This window comes from Lineus longissimus, chromosome 14 (genome assembly GCF_910592395.1).
Source record: "Lineus longissimus chromosome 14, tnLinLong1.2, whole genome shotgun sequence".
NCBI lineage: Eukaryota > Metazoa > Nemertea > Pilidiophora > Heteronemertea > Lineidae > Lineus > Lineus longissimus.
In genome coordinates, this window is record NC_088321.1 from 7,148,177 (window position 1) to 7,166,183 (window position 18,007).

Consider the following 18,007-nt stretch of genomic DNA (forward strand, 5'->3'; position numbering starts at 1 on the left):
CTTCAGGACTGAGGAAAAGACTCAAGCCCATAACCATGAACAGGCGGTTTCAGCTGGTCAACAAATGGCTGAAAAAAGTATTATCAATCACTTGTACTGGTGTGCCATGACCAGCAATAACGACCAATCATTGATCTTGGCCAAATGGAGATCAATAGTTAACCATATAGCCGGCGTCCACACGCACGAAGAAAACGAACTGTTCCCCAAGTGTATCCACAGTCGTATTCCAAGGCAGTGGTTTAAGAAAGGTGAGTATGTGCATGCCCTTACCCTTTACCCCAATAATGGTTGCTGTATTCATGGAATAAAGCTAGAAATTGTTTTTCCAAACTTATTTGTGTATGAAAACACTTCTGTGTTTGGATTGTTAAATCAATCTGAAGTTACTGTGGTACTCCTCTACGGTTTTTGTCCTCTAGGAACAGAAGAATACGACAAGGTGTTTGCTCTGCTACTCAACAAGAACCTTCTACATTCAATCTCAAAGCTCAGCTCGGATGGCCAGACATCTGGTTTGGAGGGATACCATAGCAGCCTTCTACACTTCGCCCCAAAGATGTACCATTTCGGAGACATGTATTCATCCACGACCGGAAGTGTGGCAGTCACATAGAGCTTATCAAAATGTCAAGTTGTGGTAAATACATGGCTGGGATGGACCAAAGTGGAATTAATTCTCAATCTGTGGTTGATTCTTAATCTACAGGGTCAGGCCATCACAGAAATATGCTTTTTGATAATATATTTAAGAAAATGTGGTCTCACTGGTCAGTTTAGAACTTGTATTTTGACAGGGCCATATCAATGCGTCAGTGACATTTTGATGGATATGGTGTACGGAAATCATTTTTTCTCTGGCAATCGGTATTGGAATGTTTTTAAACTTTATTATGCTATTGGCAAAGGATTCTTCTTGACACATATAAAATTTTGTGCAGATTGATTGGTCCAAGGTATACTGTTTTTACCAAAACTTATGAACAACAATGTAGACTCAATGTACACAGGGCTCTGGCTTAGTAGTCAAAATGGTTGACCAAGTATGAAAATTTGACCCTTGCCATGCTTGCACGCACATTTTATCTCATTTTCTCTATTCTGCACGTCCTTTTCATTCCTTTTTCTTGTAGTTGAACCAATATTTATGGCATTATTGTGCATATTAACCCTTTTCAGCCGCAATCATGGATTCAGTCCTTAAAACTGAAAATAAACCAGCACAGCGAACCTGATCTGAAGTCGAATACTAGTGTAAGCAGTCTGTGTATTGGACTGGGTATAGTCGTAGTTATGGGGAGACGCGGTTTAACTCTTTACATACGCTAGCCGCCGCTGGTCGGCGCAAAGAACTTGCGCTGTTCTCCCAGGAGCCGCCATTACTCGGCTCCATTCAAACAGTGCGAAACTCCGGCAAGCCAACTACAAGCTACTCCAACTTTAATGTATCGTAATTTCTTATTGGCTGGCTCCATGGTGACCCTATTTGAATGGCCAATAAGAGATAAGCTTCTATTTTCTATTCAGGTCACTCCGTTCTAATTTAGTATTCATGAGGCATGAATAATAACGATGTATTGGCGGGATTCCCCAGGAAGTTGACCTCGTCGGCCATTTTTAAACGTTTCTTTAATCTTTTTTTTGATTGACGTGCCGCATTGTTCGGGACCAGCTGGGTTTATTTATGATAGATTTATTTGATTCGAGCTCCTGATCAGAATTTGAAGGTTTTGCAGATTCAGATATCAATGTTTCGGTAGGAAGTGATGATAGTGACTGGGACTTAGATTTTTATTATAAACATTTTGTGTTTACGGCGATTTGTAGAAATTTTTTTCTCTCCAAGTTTGCAGGCCTTGTTCTCGGTTACTTTTCGTTAGAATTCAAAATAAATTACATGAGTTTATGCGGAATTTAATTCTTAGTTACTCCCGAAAATTTTAGTCCTGTACTATGAACAGCAACGGAGATAATATCACTTATGTAAACACTACCTGAAATACGGCCGCCTCAGTGACGCGCTCCCGGGAAACTATATCAGAATAATGACGCTGTGTATTCAGGACTTTGACGCTATGACGCACGCGGGTCTAGCGTATGTAAAGAGTTAAACTACCTTGGGGCGGTGCAGCAAAAAGCACAGGGCCCATAGGCTTGCTTATATTGCATATTATGGTGGCCCCTTGCCTTTTGGACTTTATGTCTCTCACAAATGCCACAATGAATGCGCTGTGTGTCAATGTTGACCCTGAAATTGCTCTGTGTTGTCGAAACTGGTGGTTGTAATCTCTTGCTAGTCTCTTAGCTCTCTCCTTTAATCCACCCTCCTCCTCCAGTTCTAGGCTGTCCTTATGGTAATCCATGTCTTTAACTGCCCCCCTTCTCTTGGCTTGATAGAAAGCACGCATTCGGATTGTCCTCACAACTCGTCATCTAATCCTAGTTTTTAGCTCGCTTTCCCATTTCTTATAGTACCATTTCCTATTGTCCATTTCTTTCAGACAATTCATTGCTGCTGCTGAAATTCGGGCACCAAGTCTCTTGAGCTTCAGTGGAATGGACTTTCCCCGTGTATTGTTCATGGTGTGGATTGCTGCATGAACACGACTGCGATAGTTTTTAAGGTGAGTCACGTTTTTTGGGGCAATCAAATTCAATTGCCGATTGGCACTCTCACAGGCCTGTGTGTTTGTCGCATGTCATATATTTTGGCTCACCTGTGAGCCTTTAGCATCACGCAGTGTCCGTCGGTCGTTGTCGTCGTCGTCGTTAGACATGGGTTGCACGTTTTGTAACTGCTCAAGCTTTTGAACTCTAACTCCGTACACATGTACCCCTAGGTGACCGCTACTCAGAGACCGAATCGGGGCCTCATATGATACAAGGTTTTGCCACCAGGGGGCCAGAGGTCAAAAATGGAAAAATTGTGTTTTCTCCCGTATCACCGGTCTGAAAAATTTGAAAAAAATATGGTAGGTACTTCTACCAATGGGACATCGAATATCCTCCGGGTTTTTGATTTTACCTACTTTTGAAGCTCACAGAGGTCAAAGTTTGTCGGCAGTAACACCGTTAGTCGGTGGTGGCACGTTTCGTAACCACTTCAGCCAGAGATCTCAAACTTGGTACAAATGTACCCCTGGGTGACCCCTACTCAGAGACCGAATCTTGGCGTAATACAATTCACAGTTTGGCCAATAGGAGGCCAACACCACCTGCCTCCGATCATACCAGCCGACTGAAACATATGTTATTCTTGGCGACTTCAACATGAATTCAATAGTGGGAGGTGAACATTTCAATGCCAAACTTGAAAAATTCTTTCTCCAGGAATATAACATGAAGCAAACAGTCACTGAAGAAACAACTGATTACCACACCAAATTAGACCTTGTATTTACAAATGAACATCATGTGGATCATACAGGGGTCATTGACAATCGCTGGTCTGACCATAAAATGATATATACAGCTTTACCAATGTCAGAATCCCTGACCCCATAGCCTTCCCTTTGACACAGGTGAGCTCATGGTCCCTGGACCATTTCATTTAGACATGTTTTGATCAACTTCATCTCCAGTATGCTTCTCACTAGAAGCTTGTCCGCATCACTCATGTTGAGGTCCTTGGCTGACAACTCCAAGTTGCCTAGTTTGCATGCACTCCAACAAGAACCTTGGCCATCGCATACGGTTGTTTCGGTTGAACACTGGCTGCAGTCACCGTCGGAACAAGCGATCAGATTGTCCACTATTGTGGCTAAGTTTTCACCAATTTGGTCAGTGTCCCCATGATACTTTTTAAACAGGGTATCGAAAATTGTGGATGCACGGATTGCAATGTCACTGGAGAGACATTTCTTCGCCTCTGCTGCATCAGGTGCCTTCATACCAGCAAACATTCCCTTTGAAAATTGGGCTCTCATGCCTTTTCGAAATTGGGCTTGACCCAAATGATATGTATCCGACATCCTTTCTACTTTTAAGGCCTTCCCAAGAAAGGTGCTGAAAGCATCCTCCATGCCGGCACTACATCTACCGTCGCCGTCGGTTTTACAGCAATGAACAAGTAAGTGATTAGCTGCCAACTCTAAGCCAACCATATTTCCAATGTCATATTCCCTGAGAACTTGATAATCTGGAAGATTCGCCTTGCATCCACCATGTGCTTCATCTGTGCCACACTTTGGTTGGAACCCTCTTCCTAAAAGCCTACTGCAATGATTTTGTGGGACGGTGTCTCATTTTCACGAACTAATCCCACCGCTTGAGTTGCGGTTTGACCGGGCCTACTTCGTCTGGCAATAGTAACACTATTGTAGACTGTATCCATTTGAACACTGACTCCTGATTGATCACATCTCATTCTTTTCACCTCTTTTAGATAATCCTGTTGTCTCTTCAAGTCATCCTTATTCAGTTCAACAGTTTCCATCCCAACCCTGTTGACAGTGTTTTGTAAACTTGATTTCGACATTGGTGGAACATTTGCTATTGACAGTAGTGTCTAGGTAACCGGAAAAACGCCGACCGACCGACCGACCGACCGACTGACCTGCCAACCTACCGTCATATGCAGTCTCCCTTTCGCTTCTCTATAGCACATGTATCTGTGTAGTGCCCAGCGCAATGGACGTGATGGAGTCCGACGTGTCTGACAGCAGCATCTCCAGCATTATACCGGGAAAACGAGCCCACGCGGTAAGGAACTGATAACGATACTCTAAAGATATGCTCGGTCTACATGGTCGGTGGATATAAAAACATGATTTGGGCCTAGTATATGCACTGTAGTTTTTCTACTCGAGTGTCTCGACCGATGCAATGCATGAACTGCAACGCGCAACATGCATTTGTTGTCATTTGACCAGCGCACGTGCGCTTGTTTACAATTTCATTTCATATGACCTGCTATCGTGGATTGGATATATCACATTGACTTATGAGTAGGTTGGCAGGTCAGTCGGTCGGTCGGTCGGTCGGTCGGTCGGTCGGTCGGTCGGTCGGTCGGTCGGTCGGTCGGTCGGTCGGTCGGCGTTTTTCCGGTTACCTATGTCCTAGTCTTTGATTGGCTACCAATTTCCTGAGAAGCCAGTGCCAATGCAACATTTATTTCACCCTGCTTTGCACCACGACCTTGCTTCTCTATTTTGTGTCATTCAAACTTACCTATGGAACACTTTTGCATGTTACTCCATTTGGGCTCAAACACAAGAGTATCCCTTTAATTTTCTAAAGGGAGAACTGAGTTAACAGCTCGGCCGCCAGGCGGCGCCCTGACCGATCCCGCGAGATCGCACCGATCTCATGCCGCCATATTCAGTCTTTACTCTTGTGCTTCTACGAAGCACATCGTTTTTTCAAAGCTGCCGTGAATTCGATTTAAAACCAAATTCAACCAGCCAAGTCTAGACGATCTTTGGGTTCATTCACCTACGGAGTAGACCGCCAAACTAATCTTGGCATTAGTATTGTCCAGTCTATTTAATTATAGACATTTTCTTAGCTAGCTTAGTCGACCCGGCTCCATTATTTTGATCTTGGTAGGGTAGAGTTAAGTAGGCTATTCTCCGCTCTATTGTAATGAACAAGACTCAGATCCATTGCAATAGTGTTTAATTCAAGTAGGCATGTTTTCCTTTCCATTAATTATTGCGTCCTTTCTGGCCTACTTGGGGTTCCCAGTGTTTTTATTGTCATTGGTACCATTTTTTATATGGCGTACCCCTCCGACGGCATCCTTTGTCTCACCACAAAGGAATGCGTCTGGTGGCGGGAAACGGGCCGCGAAGACGCCTAAACCCTCTTCCGGTTCCGTTTCCGGGCATATAACCCGGAGGTCTAGCAAACCTCCCGCCACCACCCCTTCCGTCAGCCGAGTTCCGGTTCCGGCCGCGGCTGCGAAGGATGCGGGATCTGACATTATTAATGTCTGTGGTCCCAAGGGAGACTTACATCCAATAAGTCTCCAAGGGTTTAATATACCCCGGACCTCAGGGAACCTTCCGGTTCCCCTGTCGTCCGCTCCCCCGAGTACAAGCCCTTTGTACCCGCGGGAGCACCCTGCTTCCGGTCCGCCGATTGCAGTTCCGGTTACTGACGCGGGTTCCCGTTTTTCAGTAACCGAAGACTCTACTGGGGGTTTTTCTCAGTCTTTACTGCGAAATAACCCCAGTCCTCACGGACACAGTAGAGTAGGGCCGGACCTTATAACGCCACCTCCGAAACGCCATGCGTCTTCGGTAACAGCGTTTCCGCCCTCCGTACCTCCTTCTAAAAGGGCTTCCGGTAGCTCCATACCGGCGAAGGAGTTACGGGCATTTCCGGTTTCGGACTTCGTCCTACCGGAAATGCAGGCACCTTCCTACGTTGGCCAACCTCTTGGGTGGAACCAACCGGAAGTGCCACCCCCTCCTCGTAGCAGAGGCGTCGTTCCCATGGAACGAGCTACGCAGAGAGGACATCTGAACTCTAGTTCAGAATATGGGCAACTTCCGCTTCCGGAAGACCCATTCGCCCGCACATACGGCTTCCAGGGTTCGCTTATGCGCTCACCCTCGCCTCAACCGCCCGTCGTTGAGAGAAGCCGCACGTCGGGTCCGGAACCCGAGTCGGGACAGCAACTGTCCCAGCTCATCCAGATGGTAGCAGGTCTTTCTGATAGACTCAGCCATCTGGAGCAGGGTTCCGGTTCCTCTGGTGCGCCTGGTCCCATCGGATACCCACCATCCGACTCCTCTATTTTAGAGGAATTTTCTGAGAACGAGAGTTCTCAGCCAGGCTACCGCTCCCCCAATCAGGAGGAGCTGTCACCAGAGGAGGCCAGTATCCTGTCGGATATGAGGACACTCAGATCCTTGATCAGAGCGTACCTCCCGCAGGATCTGTGCCCTACCCCGCCGGAACTGCCAGCCTTGTCAACACCGACCTTTTCACTCTGGGGACAGGAAGTGGATCCCAATCCACAGGTTTCTCAAGGCTCCACTCGGGCACTTGAATTCCTTCCTCCCTCCCCGTCGGTGTTAGCAGTCTCTGAACTTTTGGAGCGTACAATCAGAGACTCACAAGGCGCCCACCAACGTACTTCCATCCCTGTCCTTCCGGCAGTCGGACCGGAAGCTTGGTGTAAACCGGGGAAGTTGTTCACGGCACAACTTCCTCCCGTTAGGCAGTACCGCGCTGACTATTATCGAGTCAGCTCGGCCGGCTGTCCAGCTGCAGCATCGACTTCCATATTAAAGGACGATGTACAGCTGGACCAACTCGTGCCTAGGGTGACCTCCTCCTCGGCTTACCGAGACCTTAGAGCACAAGAGGGTCTGGCCAAAAACACGTTAGCGGTGCTCTCCTACGCAGAGCACACTAACCTGGCCCTAGCCAGATCCCTAAAAGATAATGAGTCACTATCTGATGACACAAAATCGCTTGTGACATCCTTGTCACATTCGATTAGGCACGCTATTGCGCTGTCCGCCAAGACCGCAGCAAATAGCGTCCTACTCCGTAGAGACGCCGCACTGGGCTCTCTCAATGTCATCAGATCCCTCCAGCTGGAAGGGGCCTTAAGAACCGCTCCTATGGACGGTTCTTTCCTGTTCGCAGATTCTGTACAAGAGGCGGCTCAAGCACAGAAAGATTGGGACAAATTATATGCCCCCACTGCGACACAGAGGGCCAAGACCTCTCTACCTAACGCTAGAAAGATAGAGAGGCCCCAGCAGGCATCGGGTTCAATCCCGTACGCCAGGCAGGTCCTGCCTAGGCCTACCCCGCCTAGTCAGCCTGCTCCTGCTGGATCCTTCCGACGGGAAGCGGAGGGTCGCCGGACTGGAAAGAGGAAAAATACTTCCTCTAACCAGGGTGGATCCGGTCCGACTAAGCACTCCTTTCGCCCAAGGGGTGCTGGCCGGAAGAGGTGACTCCCCCCTCCTTTCTCCTCCCGGACGCAAAAAGGAGCCGACTCCGGTAGTCGGGGGCCGTCTGCAAAAATTTGCAGACATTTGGGACGATTGGTGCCCAAAGGGGTCCCCAGTCCCAAACATGTTGAGGTACGGAGTGAAACTAGATTTCAACCGTACCCCCCCGACTACCATATATCCAACCCCAGTTCAGCCACCGAAGGACCCAGTCAAGGCCTCTGCCCTCCAAGCAGAGGTCGCGACATTACTGGAGAAGCAAGCTATCCAGGTCCTTCAAGATCCATGCTCCCCCGGCTTTTACAGCCACGTTTTCTTGGTTCCCAAGAAAGCAGGGACATGGAGGCTGATCATAGACCTTTCCAGGTTAAACACCTTCTTGAATGTTCCTCATTTCAAGATGGAAACCACCAGGTCTATAGCAACGGCGATACAGCCCAACGATTGGGCGGTATCGATGGATTTAATGGATGCGTACTTACATGTACCGATCCATCCAGACTATCAACACTTCCTTCGATTCCATTACGAAGGAAAGACGTATCAATTCAGGGCCCTGCCGTTCGGTCTGGCATCGGCACCCCTAATTTTTACGATGATAGTCACAGCCTTCGTCGCTCCCTTTCACGTGATGGGGTTCAAGCTCCATCACTACCTAGACGATTGGCTACTCCGTTGCAAATCGCGGGAACTACTACTGCAACAACTTCAGGTTCTAAAGCAAAAAGTAGTTTCCGCAGGTTGGATTATCAACGAAACAAAGTCAGAATTCATACCATCCCAAGACTTCGTTTACGTTGGAGTTCGGTTCCTTACGGCCATAGGGAAAATGCTGCCCCCCCTAGACAGGATAAAGAAAATTCTTCATCTCGTCGCAGAATTCAGAGGAAGGACTCAAGCTCCCGCAAGGCGATGCTTGAGCCTTTTGGGACTTCTGAATTCGGCAGCAGACCAAATCCCCCTTGGCCGTCTATATATGCGTCCCATCCAGATGTTTCTAATGTCTCTATGGAAACCCCACAGGGACCCATTAGACAAGTTGGTATTGATACCTCAATACCTACTCAAGAACGTCTGGAACTTCTGGGAGTCGGAGACTCGTCTCCAAAGCGGTGTAGATCTTGCTCCACCGCCCCCAGAAGTGTCCCTGTTCACAGATGCTTCCCTACTAGGGTGGGGAGCACATCTGAACAACGGGGACATGTCCATAAGAGGTCTATGGACAAGGGAGGAGACCATTCTTCCAATAAATATATTGGAAATGAAGGCTGTCCTTCTGGCCGTGAGGGCTCTTTCCCTTCGCCTGAAGAATCGGAGAGTAACCCTGTTCTCCGACAATTCTACAGTAGTAGCATATGTCAGGAGACAGGGAGGCACAAAGTCCGGCATTCTTTGCCAGCTAACTTGGGAGCTTTACCATCTTTGTGCCGACCTTGGAGTATCGATATGTGCCAGACACATACCGGGCAATCGCAACATCCTTGCCGACGCCCTGTCCCGTCAGAACAAGCTAGTTCAGACAGAGTGGACACTCCATCAGGAGATTGTAGACGACCTTTGTCGCCTTTGGCAATCTCCGAAGGTAGATCTGTTCGCCACCAGGCTGAACAATCGCCTTCCCATCTATTACTCTCCACTTCCGGACGAAGAGGCCCTGGAAGTCGACAGCCTTACAGCCTCTTGGGTCGGGCTGAACGCATATGCGTTTCCACCCCTCCCTCTCATCCAACCAGTCCTGAACAAGATCTTGACCAGCCATCCGGTGAGAATAACTCTCATCGCACCTTGCTGGCCAAATCAGGCCTGGTTCCCAGCCTTGCTGGAGCTCCTGATAGATCACCCCAGGAGTCTTCCTACTTGGAAGCACCTCCTGTGGCACCCCCTGGGGAGATGCTACCACCAGAACCCTGGATTTTTCAAGTTTCACGCCTGGAACTTATCCAGTTGCATCTCCACCAGAGAGGCTTTTCGGACATCGCTGTCAAGCGCATGTCCGCACCTCAAAGGGGGTCTACCCTTGATGTGTATCAAGGAAAGTGGTCTACCTTCACTTCCTGGTGCAGGGAGAACGGAGTTAATCCGATCTCTCCCTCTATATACAGATTAGTTGATTTCCTTATTGAATTATTCACGGAAAGACAACTATCTGTCACGGCTATAAAAGGGTACAAGTCCGCCATCGCTTCTACCCTCCGTGTTTTAAGCACCTGGGATCTTCGTTGGGAGGACCAAATAACCCCTCTTTTCAGAGGAATGTTATCAGAGCGTCCTAGACCGGTTCACAACATCCCTAAATGGGACCTTTCTGTTGTCCTTAAGGTGCTCATGAGGCATCCTTTTGAACCCATGTCTATTTCATCCATGAAATATCTGACACTCAAAACGGTCTTTCTAGTAGCCTTGGCTACCGCCCAACGGAGATCAGAGCTCCATGCACTTTCTTTTAAGAAGCTGGCTTTTAGAGAGGGAGGGGAGGTTATCTTGGCTTTTATACCAGGATTTCTGGCGAAGAACCAGGGACCGGCCGCCTCTCGGCCCCCGGTTACTATTCCCTCTCTGTCAGGAACGATCTCTTATGATCTTCCTGACAGAACTTTATGTCCCGTCAGGGCCCTAAAGTTCTACATAAATAGGACAAAACCTCCCGGTATCCGCCAGGGGAGAGAGCGTTTGTTTTTGTCCTACAAGGAGGGAAATAAACGAGAGATAGCGGCCGCCACTATTTCAAGGTGGATTGTGGAGACTATTCGTCTTTCCTACAACACCTTGAAGACTTCCTCTGATCTTCGTGCGCTAGCTAACATCTCAGCGCACGAAGTTAGAGCACTAGCCACCTCCTGGGCTAACTACCGAGGAGTTGCTCTTCAAGAAGTCGTTTCCGCTGCATGTTGGAGTAATCACTCCACATTCTCTCGTTTCTACCTACGAGACGTTTCTTCCCTCGTAGATGGCATGCACACAATCGGCCCGATTGTGTCTGCGGGGCATGTTGTTTGATCCTGGCTAGATCAAAAAAGGGGGGGGGAAGCCCGATTGAAGAGTCAAACGCGCATCTTGCGCCATTTTTGATATGCCCTATCTTCAACATCCAGGCAACCCCTAGTAGACTAGAAAGGACGCAATTTCTTATTGTTGTTTAGCAATAATTCATTCTACACCCTTCAACATGCCTTACTTGCTCTAAGCTCTGTTGCCGGAAAGAAGATGGTTTTATTACGCAATTCTAGCGCTTTCCGGAGAATGGGTCTATTACTCTCTATAATATGATTGTAATACCGAGATCAAAATACCGGTCCTCCGGTTCTCCCCATTTCTTTCCCCTGGCGGTCCTCCTTAGCTAATATGCCGGTGGTGCCTCCTGGATGGAACAACAGCTCAGCCTTAGGTAAGTCCTCGTTTCCCACCTCCAATAGGTTGCTGGGATTCGATGCAAAAGTGTTCCATAGGTAAGTTTGAATGACACAAAATGCCCATTTCCTTACAAGAAATGGCCATTTTGTTAGTTCATACTTACCTATGGAACACGGCCCTCCCGCCGTCCCCACAAACGGGACATACTCTTTATTAACGCTCAAGAGTAAAGACTAAATATGGCGGCATGAGATCGGTGCGATCTCGCGGGATCGGTCAGGGCGCCGCCTGGCGGCCGAGCTGTTAACTCAGTTCTCCCTTTAGAAAATTAAAGGGATACTCTTGTGTTTGAGCCCAAATGGAGTAACATGCAAAAGTGTTCCATAGGTAAGTATGAACTAACAAAATGGCCATTTCTTGTAAGGAAATGGGCATTTCATTATAGAGTTTAGAATAATGCTTCCCACAAGCAAAATTACAATTTGCACACCTCAGTGCCCAGCGAGCACTAGCACCCTTCTTGATGTCATGTTCTATCTCAAACTTTGGAATGTCACAGTGACCAATAAAGTTAAAATGGAGCTCTGCACACCCATTCAGCATTTCAAGAATTTTAAATTTGCTGGCAACAATGTTAATATCCTCAGTTGGTTTAACATCCGTATTGTCCTTTGCAGCATCCTGTCCCCTCCGGCGAAGTATCTTCAGTGGGCTGACCGTGTTCTCGACCTTCGGTGCGTCCGATCGCTCACGCACAACATTGTTGTAATCCTCATGACTGAAACGAGACCAGCTATCATCGGTTTTCTCCGGAGGCATTGTCCTGCTGTAGGGCGAGTGGTAAGAGTGACCAACTTGAAATCCACGGCTTGGCTTTTTGCTGAGCTTAGGCATCTTGAGATGAAGTTTACTCTGTGGAGTCCACATGTAAAGTGCCCCCCCCCCCCCCGGAGCATACCTAGTTGAAGCTTGAGGATATTGGGATGGTTCATCTTTGTGCTTCTTTGTACTGATGAGTTGCTAAGATAAACAAATATTTTAGCCATAACAAAAGTCATATCCTAATTAAAAAACAAACATGTGGTACACATGTGTCCTTTGGTCTTTCAAGTTGAGAATGTGAGTAAATGAGGTTTCTCAGGGTCAAAGGGGTTCACTTTGAATTGGCCACACATGCTCTTTGCTGGCCATATGAAGTTCAAACTTGATAGGTAGGCAAGTGTGAATCTGAAGTAATCTGGAATTGTGACTTTTTGAAAATTCAGACCCGGTGTTCTTGAGACAATTTCTATAATCCGTTGTCATGGTAACTGCCCAAACTTAGAAACCTGGCCCTGGGACATCCAACAATGACCATATGAACTCAAAAACTCTTTCTTTCTAATAATAAATAATTATGAGACTTATATAGCACTAAATCCAACTGGTTTCAGTCGCTCAAAGTGCTTCACATTACCCCTAGCTATTGGCCTGTACATTCTTAGTTCAAGCTCGACTCTCTGGGAGTATTACAGGTCCGAGCTACAGCTATACAGCGCTCAGGACTAACATTCATAGTGTGCCAACTCTGCCAGCTAGGTACACATTTACTCCTGGGTGGAGAGAAGCAAGTAGGGTTAAGTGCCTTGCTCAAAGACACAAAGACGAAACAGCAGTGACCCTTCTGAGAATCGGCCAACGACCTCCTGATTATGAGTCCGGTGCTCTTACCACTACGTCACTGATCTTCCCTGTAATGATGTATATATCCTTTATTTCAAACTAACAGTGCTTGGTAGGATTTAATAATTTTTAACAGAAATATTACATGTTCGGTATTTTAGAATTTGCCACGCCCACATCACTTCAACATAGAATTTGAGGCCGGACATAGCAAGAAGATGAACTCGAATAAAAATTTTATAATTCAATATAATTCAAAAATTCCTTTTGCACAGTAATGTGGACATCTGGGGAATCTGAAAACAGCAGAACATTTGACCTGGGGCCAACATTGGTTCTCTAGTACTATTGGAAACATGGCGGCATTCTTGCGGGATACTTAAATGTAGACAGATGTTGTCTTATTTTCTCGACCCTTCACATTGTTTACACTTCTTTTGCATGTTTTTGAATCAGTTTTAAATGAGTTATCATACATTTTAACCCTTAGCAGAGTTGCATTACTCATTCCATGCTATTGAACAGAAATCCAAAAATCGAGACTGATATGTACTGTGTTGTAGGCCTATCCATAGTGTTGTATGTGATATACTTCATGCCTATGAACTGAACTATCAGTTGATGTAGGGCCTTACATGCAGTCAGAATTAGTCATTTTATTTCAGACTCTTCTACTGGTTGCAGTATCCTGCAAGACCTGGGTCCTGTCAGTTCACTTCGCAATCTCTGATTTAGGCACTGATGCATCAGATCACTCTTCAAGGACAAGGCTGTACCGGCACGATATATCCTCATCGGAGAATGTGACCAATTTAACATCTATTATCTGTTGAGGTGGATTCATAACAAAGCATTTGACCATTTTTTCTCTCTTTTTAATGAATCGACATATTTGTCGGATTTCAACGCATTTACAGAGTATAAGTGCAGACCCTTGTGGCATTGGGCACCAGAGCCAATGATGACATGTGCTAGTATATTGTTATTTCTGATTACATGTATAGTCCTTGTATAAAACAAACAGTGCTCAATAGTATTAAGTCATATTTGACAAAATTATTAGCTCTTGAGTTTGGTTTAGCTTCAGAATTAAAAGGTGGGCGTGGCATATTCAGATATAGCTTTGAGTAGATGAACTCCTCAAATTTCTTTAGAGGTCAATATTATTTAAAACTTTCTTTTGCAGACTGTTGTGAACATCTAGGGGAATCGGGAAATGGCAGAAATTCTGACCTGGGGTCAAAACTGGCTCTCTACTAGGGCAGAGACATGTATTCATCCACAGGCGGAAGTGTGGCACTGGCACATAGTCCGTACTGAACTGTGAAGCTGTGGTAAATACATGACTGTGATGGGTGAAAGTGGATTTATTCTTCAATCTTTAGTGGATTCTTAATCTACAGAGCCAGGCCATAACAGGGATATACTTTTTGATAATTAATTTAGGGAAATATTGTGTCAGTGGCAAGTTTAGAACTTGTATTCTAATAGGCCCAGTCTGCAAGTGACGATTTGATGGCAATCCTGTACACAAATAAATTTTTCTCAGGCAATCGGTATTGGAATGTTTTGAATTTTTACAATTATTTTGATAAAAGCCTCTTCATAATACATATAAAATTTGGTGGGAATTAAAGCACCCTTGGTGTACTTTTTTCACCAACCTATGTTTATAAAATGTACACAGAATGTACATGCTGGCTAATAGAGGTATCTGGACTGCAATTTTTTTTTTGCGTCTCAGTTGTTGAATTGATTCATAAATACAGTAGTTGTCAGGTTCATAATAATGTTCAGTTATGGATAATTTGATTCTTTTCTGGTATTTTGATCGTGTACAACTCAAAATTTAGCAAGGGGGGATTTGCTGTGTATTCACTCTTTGTAATTCGCGCCTTACGTTGGTGGCGACGTCTGTGTTAAGTTGAATAAACCTCGTTGTAGTTTCGGTATTGAGAATGGGACATTGTCTTTGTGTTCTTCCTTCTAATGATGCTATTTAGGACCCACATATATAGTAAACCGAGTCTCTGTTGAACTTTGATCTAAAGGCCTCCATACACTGCATGACAAAAGTCATTTTGTGGCTTGTTTCCCAAAAAGATTTTTTTGCAATGTGTATACGATTGGAACTTTTGTTACGAAGTATCCATATGTCCCGCCTTGTTGAAAGTTGTATAACGTTAACCACAAAAGTCAATAGGTGTGTAGATGATTACGACTATTGTGAACGTGTTTCAGGTGGCCGCTCCCACTTCAAACTCTTGAGTCATCTTTTACAAAAGTCATTCAGTGTGTATTCACTCGGTGACCTTTGTGGGCATGTTTACCCCTGTGGAAAGCCTGTGGAAACTTGTGGACAGCTGAATTGAACTTGTTCAATTTTTGGAGACCTGTTGCTCATTGGACAGGAAGATGGCTACGTGGGATTTAGAAAAAACATCAAGATTTTGTGAACTTTGGGGGGCGCAAGAATGTCTTTTCAACGTCAAGTCCTCTCTGTACCACGATAGGAACGAAAAGAGGAAAAAGATAGCCGAAATCGCTACTGAATTGGACGTCACCGGTAAGGTTCACATTGGTAATGTTGGTAAATATGCCCCGACCAATTTCAATACACGTTTACCCAAGAAATAAATGAACAAAATTTTACTATCCAGTTTAATATTATTTGCTTGGAAGACAATACAAGAAAATTGGATGTAAACCCTGTGATTTTAACGTAATTCATCCACTACTTATGAATCCATGTTGGTCGTTTAAATTCGAATGAGGACAGAGCAAATCGCACGTGGACCCATTTCCCTTTGCCTGGTACACAGGCTACAGGCAAAGATTCTGTGGCAAAGTGTGAAATGTCATTCATGTTGATTAAACTTGAGTGCTTGTACTGTTTTAATACCCGCCGTTGTTTATGTTAACAGCAGATGACGCAATCAAGAAAATCGCATTCGTCTGGTTCGTCTTCACCGAATGATGATAAATGAGAGACAGACATACCGATGCGACCAGTTCGGTGTCTGCCATGGTTATGAAATGTGACGTCGGTGTAGAAGAGTTTTGGTCATTGTTGACGTGGAATGTCATGAATGTGTAGTGACTAGTCAACAACTGTGGAAAGTCACAAAAATATTTGTGGCAAATGGTGATTTCTGTGGCCTGTCGGGATCATTTTGTAGCAAATGTGTGCTACATTATTGACTATTGTCGAGTGTCACCTGGAAACATATGTTGCAGGTGCGTTTTGGACGTCCACATGTCTATCAGTGTGTGGAGAAATTTCGACTCCTGTGGAATGTCACCAGAATGTCTTCTGTCGAAGGTGACTTTTGTAGTAGCTGATTTCTACTTTTGTCATGTAGTGTATGAAGGCCTTTAGACCGTATTTGCGTCGTTAAGCGATTCTGAGACTATAAACGAGTCTCTATTGAACATTGAACTTCAAGCAATCAGTAATTGTGGTCATGTCGCGTTTTGTGCTCTGTGATGTGTCGTTATTTGTCACATCTTAAAAACAATTTCGCAAAAGTCTCTATTGAACTTTGAACTTCAAGCAATCAGTAACTGTGGTCATGTCTACCGAATCAGGATCTTTCGATTTACCACTAAATGATATTGTCATGTGACGATCATCTTTATTGTACCTAAATCATTGCTCTCCGTTTTCTGTTGAGATACCATGTTTGCAGTTCCATATAGTGTTCAACTCATTGCCCTTTCAAAAATTTTGCTACAATTGGACTCAAAGTACTGAACTGTGGACTTCACTGACACATACGATCATCGATTGTCCAAAGGAAACAGCAGCCACTTTGTTGTATATGAGATGCTTCTTGACCGCCGACTTGGCTGATAGTTATAACGACATCATTGGAGACTAAATCTTATTCCTGAGCATAATCGGCGTTCATCATAGAGACAAGGGAGCCGCTATCAAATAGAATAGTAACAGTTTTGGAAGTTTCCATTACGTACACGGCATAGGTTTGAATTGAATAGCGGTCAAAAAGAGCCCCCTGCAAGAGATGATGATGGCTATAAGCACAAGACCAAAAGAACAATCAGCTGAGTTCTGTCGAGAATTCGAAATATCATGACATATTTGAGACGACGTAACTTGACCACTAGCCGTGATTGTCACATTCACTGAGTATTTTGCATAAATAGGCTCTACACGACGAATGTCTGCTCCCGCCACACGATGAATCATGATCTCACTTTTCATCCAGCCAGAGTATAAGAGTGTCATAGGTTTACTTGCATTGATGCACATTGTTATTTCATCAGAACCACTTGTAACTGATCGATCCAACTGGCATGGCCTTCGCTATCAATTTGGTCGAAATCAAGAACCATGAATTACTCTCTTCGAACTTGAGCACACTTTGAAAGGCCACTTTAAACCTACCTCCACAGCTTCAGTCACCGCCGAAATGGGGGACGATCCCCAAAAAGTATCAATGCGAGACAATGTTGATTTAGTACGAACAGCTGTCCTTTCTTTCCCAGTTAAGTCATGTTCAACAAATTCGAACAATGATCCAGACACTATAAAAACGTTCGAACCGTATCCTGTCGAAACGATCAATTTAGTTTTTATTGCTCGTTCATTAAGACGTACTTAGTGACGAGGTCGATTGACGTTTTGACTGACTTGTACCAACGTCTCTTGTTTGTTCCCTACGGGTTCGTCTTGAGCTGAGCCGTATTTCTAATGACGTTCGTCTCCTATGGAGACAGCGACCACGGTGTCCCAGCAAATCGATGGGCTGTACTCATGAAACGATGGTTTAGTTTGGATCATGTGTATTAATGAAATGCATTGAGCACCAAATTAAAATTCGTTCGTTTTAAGGTTTGCTCACTAAATGTGAACATCAGATAGTCTAGATCTGCTGACGCAAAATTGGATATATGAAAATTCTGATTAGGGTTCGAGCGTACCGAAATCGATCGTGGAATATGTATATAGTGTAAATAAACGTCTACATCATGAAGATGTTAGCAACTTTCATTAATGCGAGACAATGTTGATTTAGTACGAGAAGCTGTCCTTTCTTTCCCAGTTAAGTCATGTT

At 45.1% G+C, this 18,007-nt stretch overlaps 1 protein-coding gene across 13 annotated transcripts in view; it reads left to right on the forward strand.

Moving 5' to 3' along the window:
• Positions 1-14,887, forward strand: part of LOC135498617 (uncharacterized) — a 138,978-nt gene extending 124,091 nt beyond the window's left edge. For 8 of the 13 annotated variants that reach the window (XM_064788965.1, XM_064788967.1, XM_064788956.1 and 5 more), the window contains 6 exons: positions 7-251; positions 423-640; positions 2,502-2,624; positions 3,988-4,069; positions 11,945-12,107; positions 13,595-14,887. In XM_064788965.1, coding sequence (XP_064645035.1) covers positions 7-110 — 104 coding nt within the window. In that variant the 3' untranslated portion in view covers positions 111-251; positions 423-640; positions 2,502-2,624; ... (1 more) ...; positions 11,945-12,107; positions 13,595-14,887. Of the gene's footprint in view, positions 1-6; positions 252-422; positions 641-1,179; positions 1,255-2,501; positions 2,625-3,330; positions 3,460-3,987; positions 4,070-4,384; positions 4,556-4,601; positions 4,728-11,944; positions 12,108-13,594 lie in introns of those variants that run through there. The other 5 variants (XM_064788958.1, XM_064788959.1, XM_064788961.1 and 2 more) reach the window with 5 other exon arrangements.
• The last annotated feature ends 3,120 nt before the right edge of the window (positions 14,888-18,007 follow it).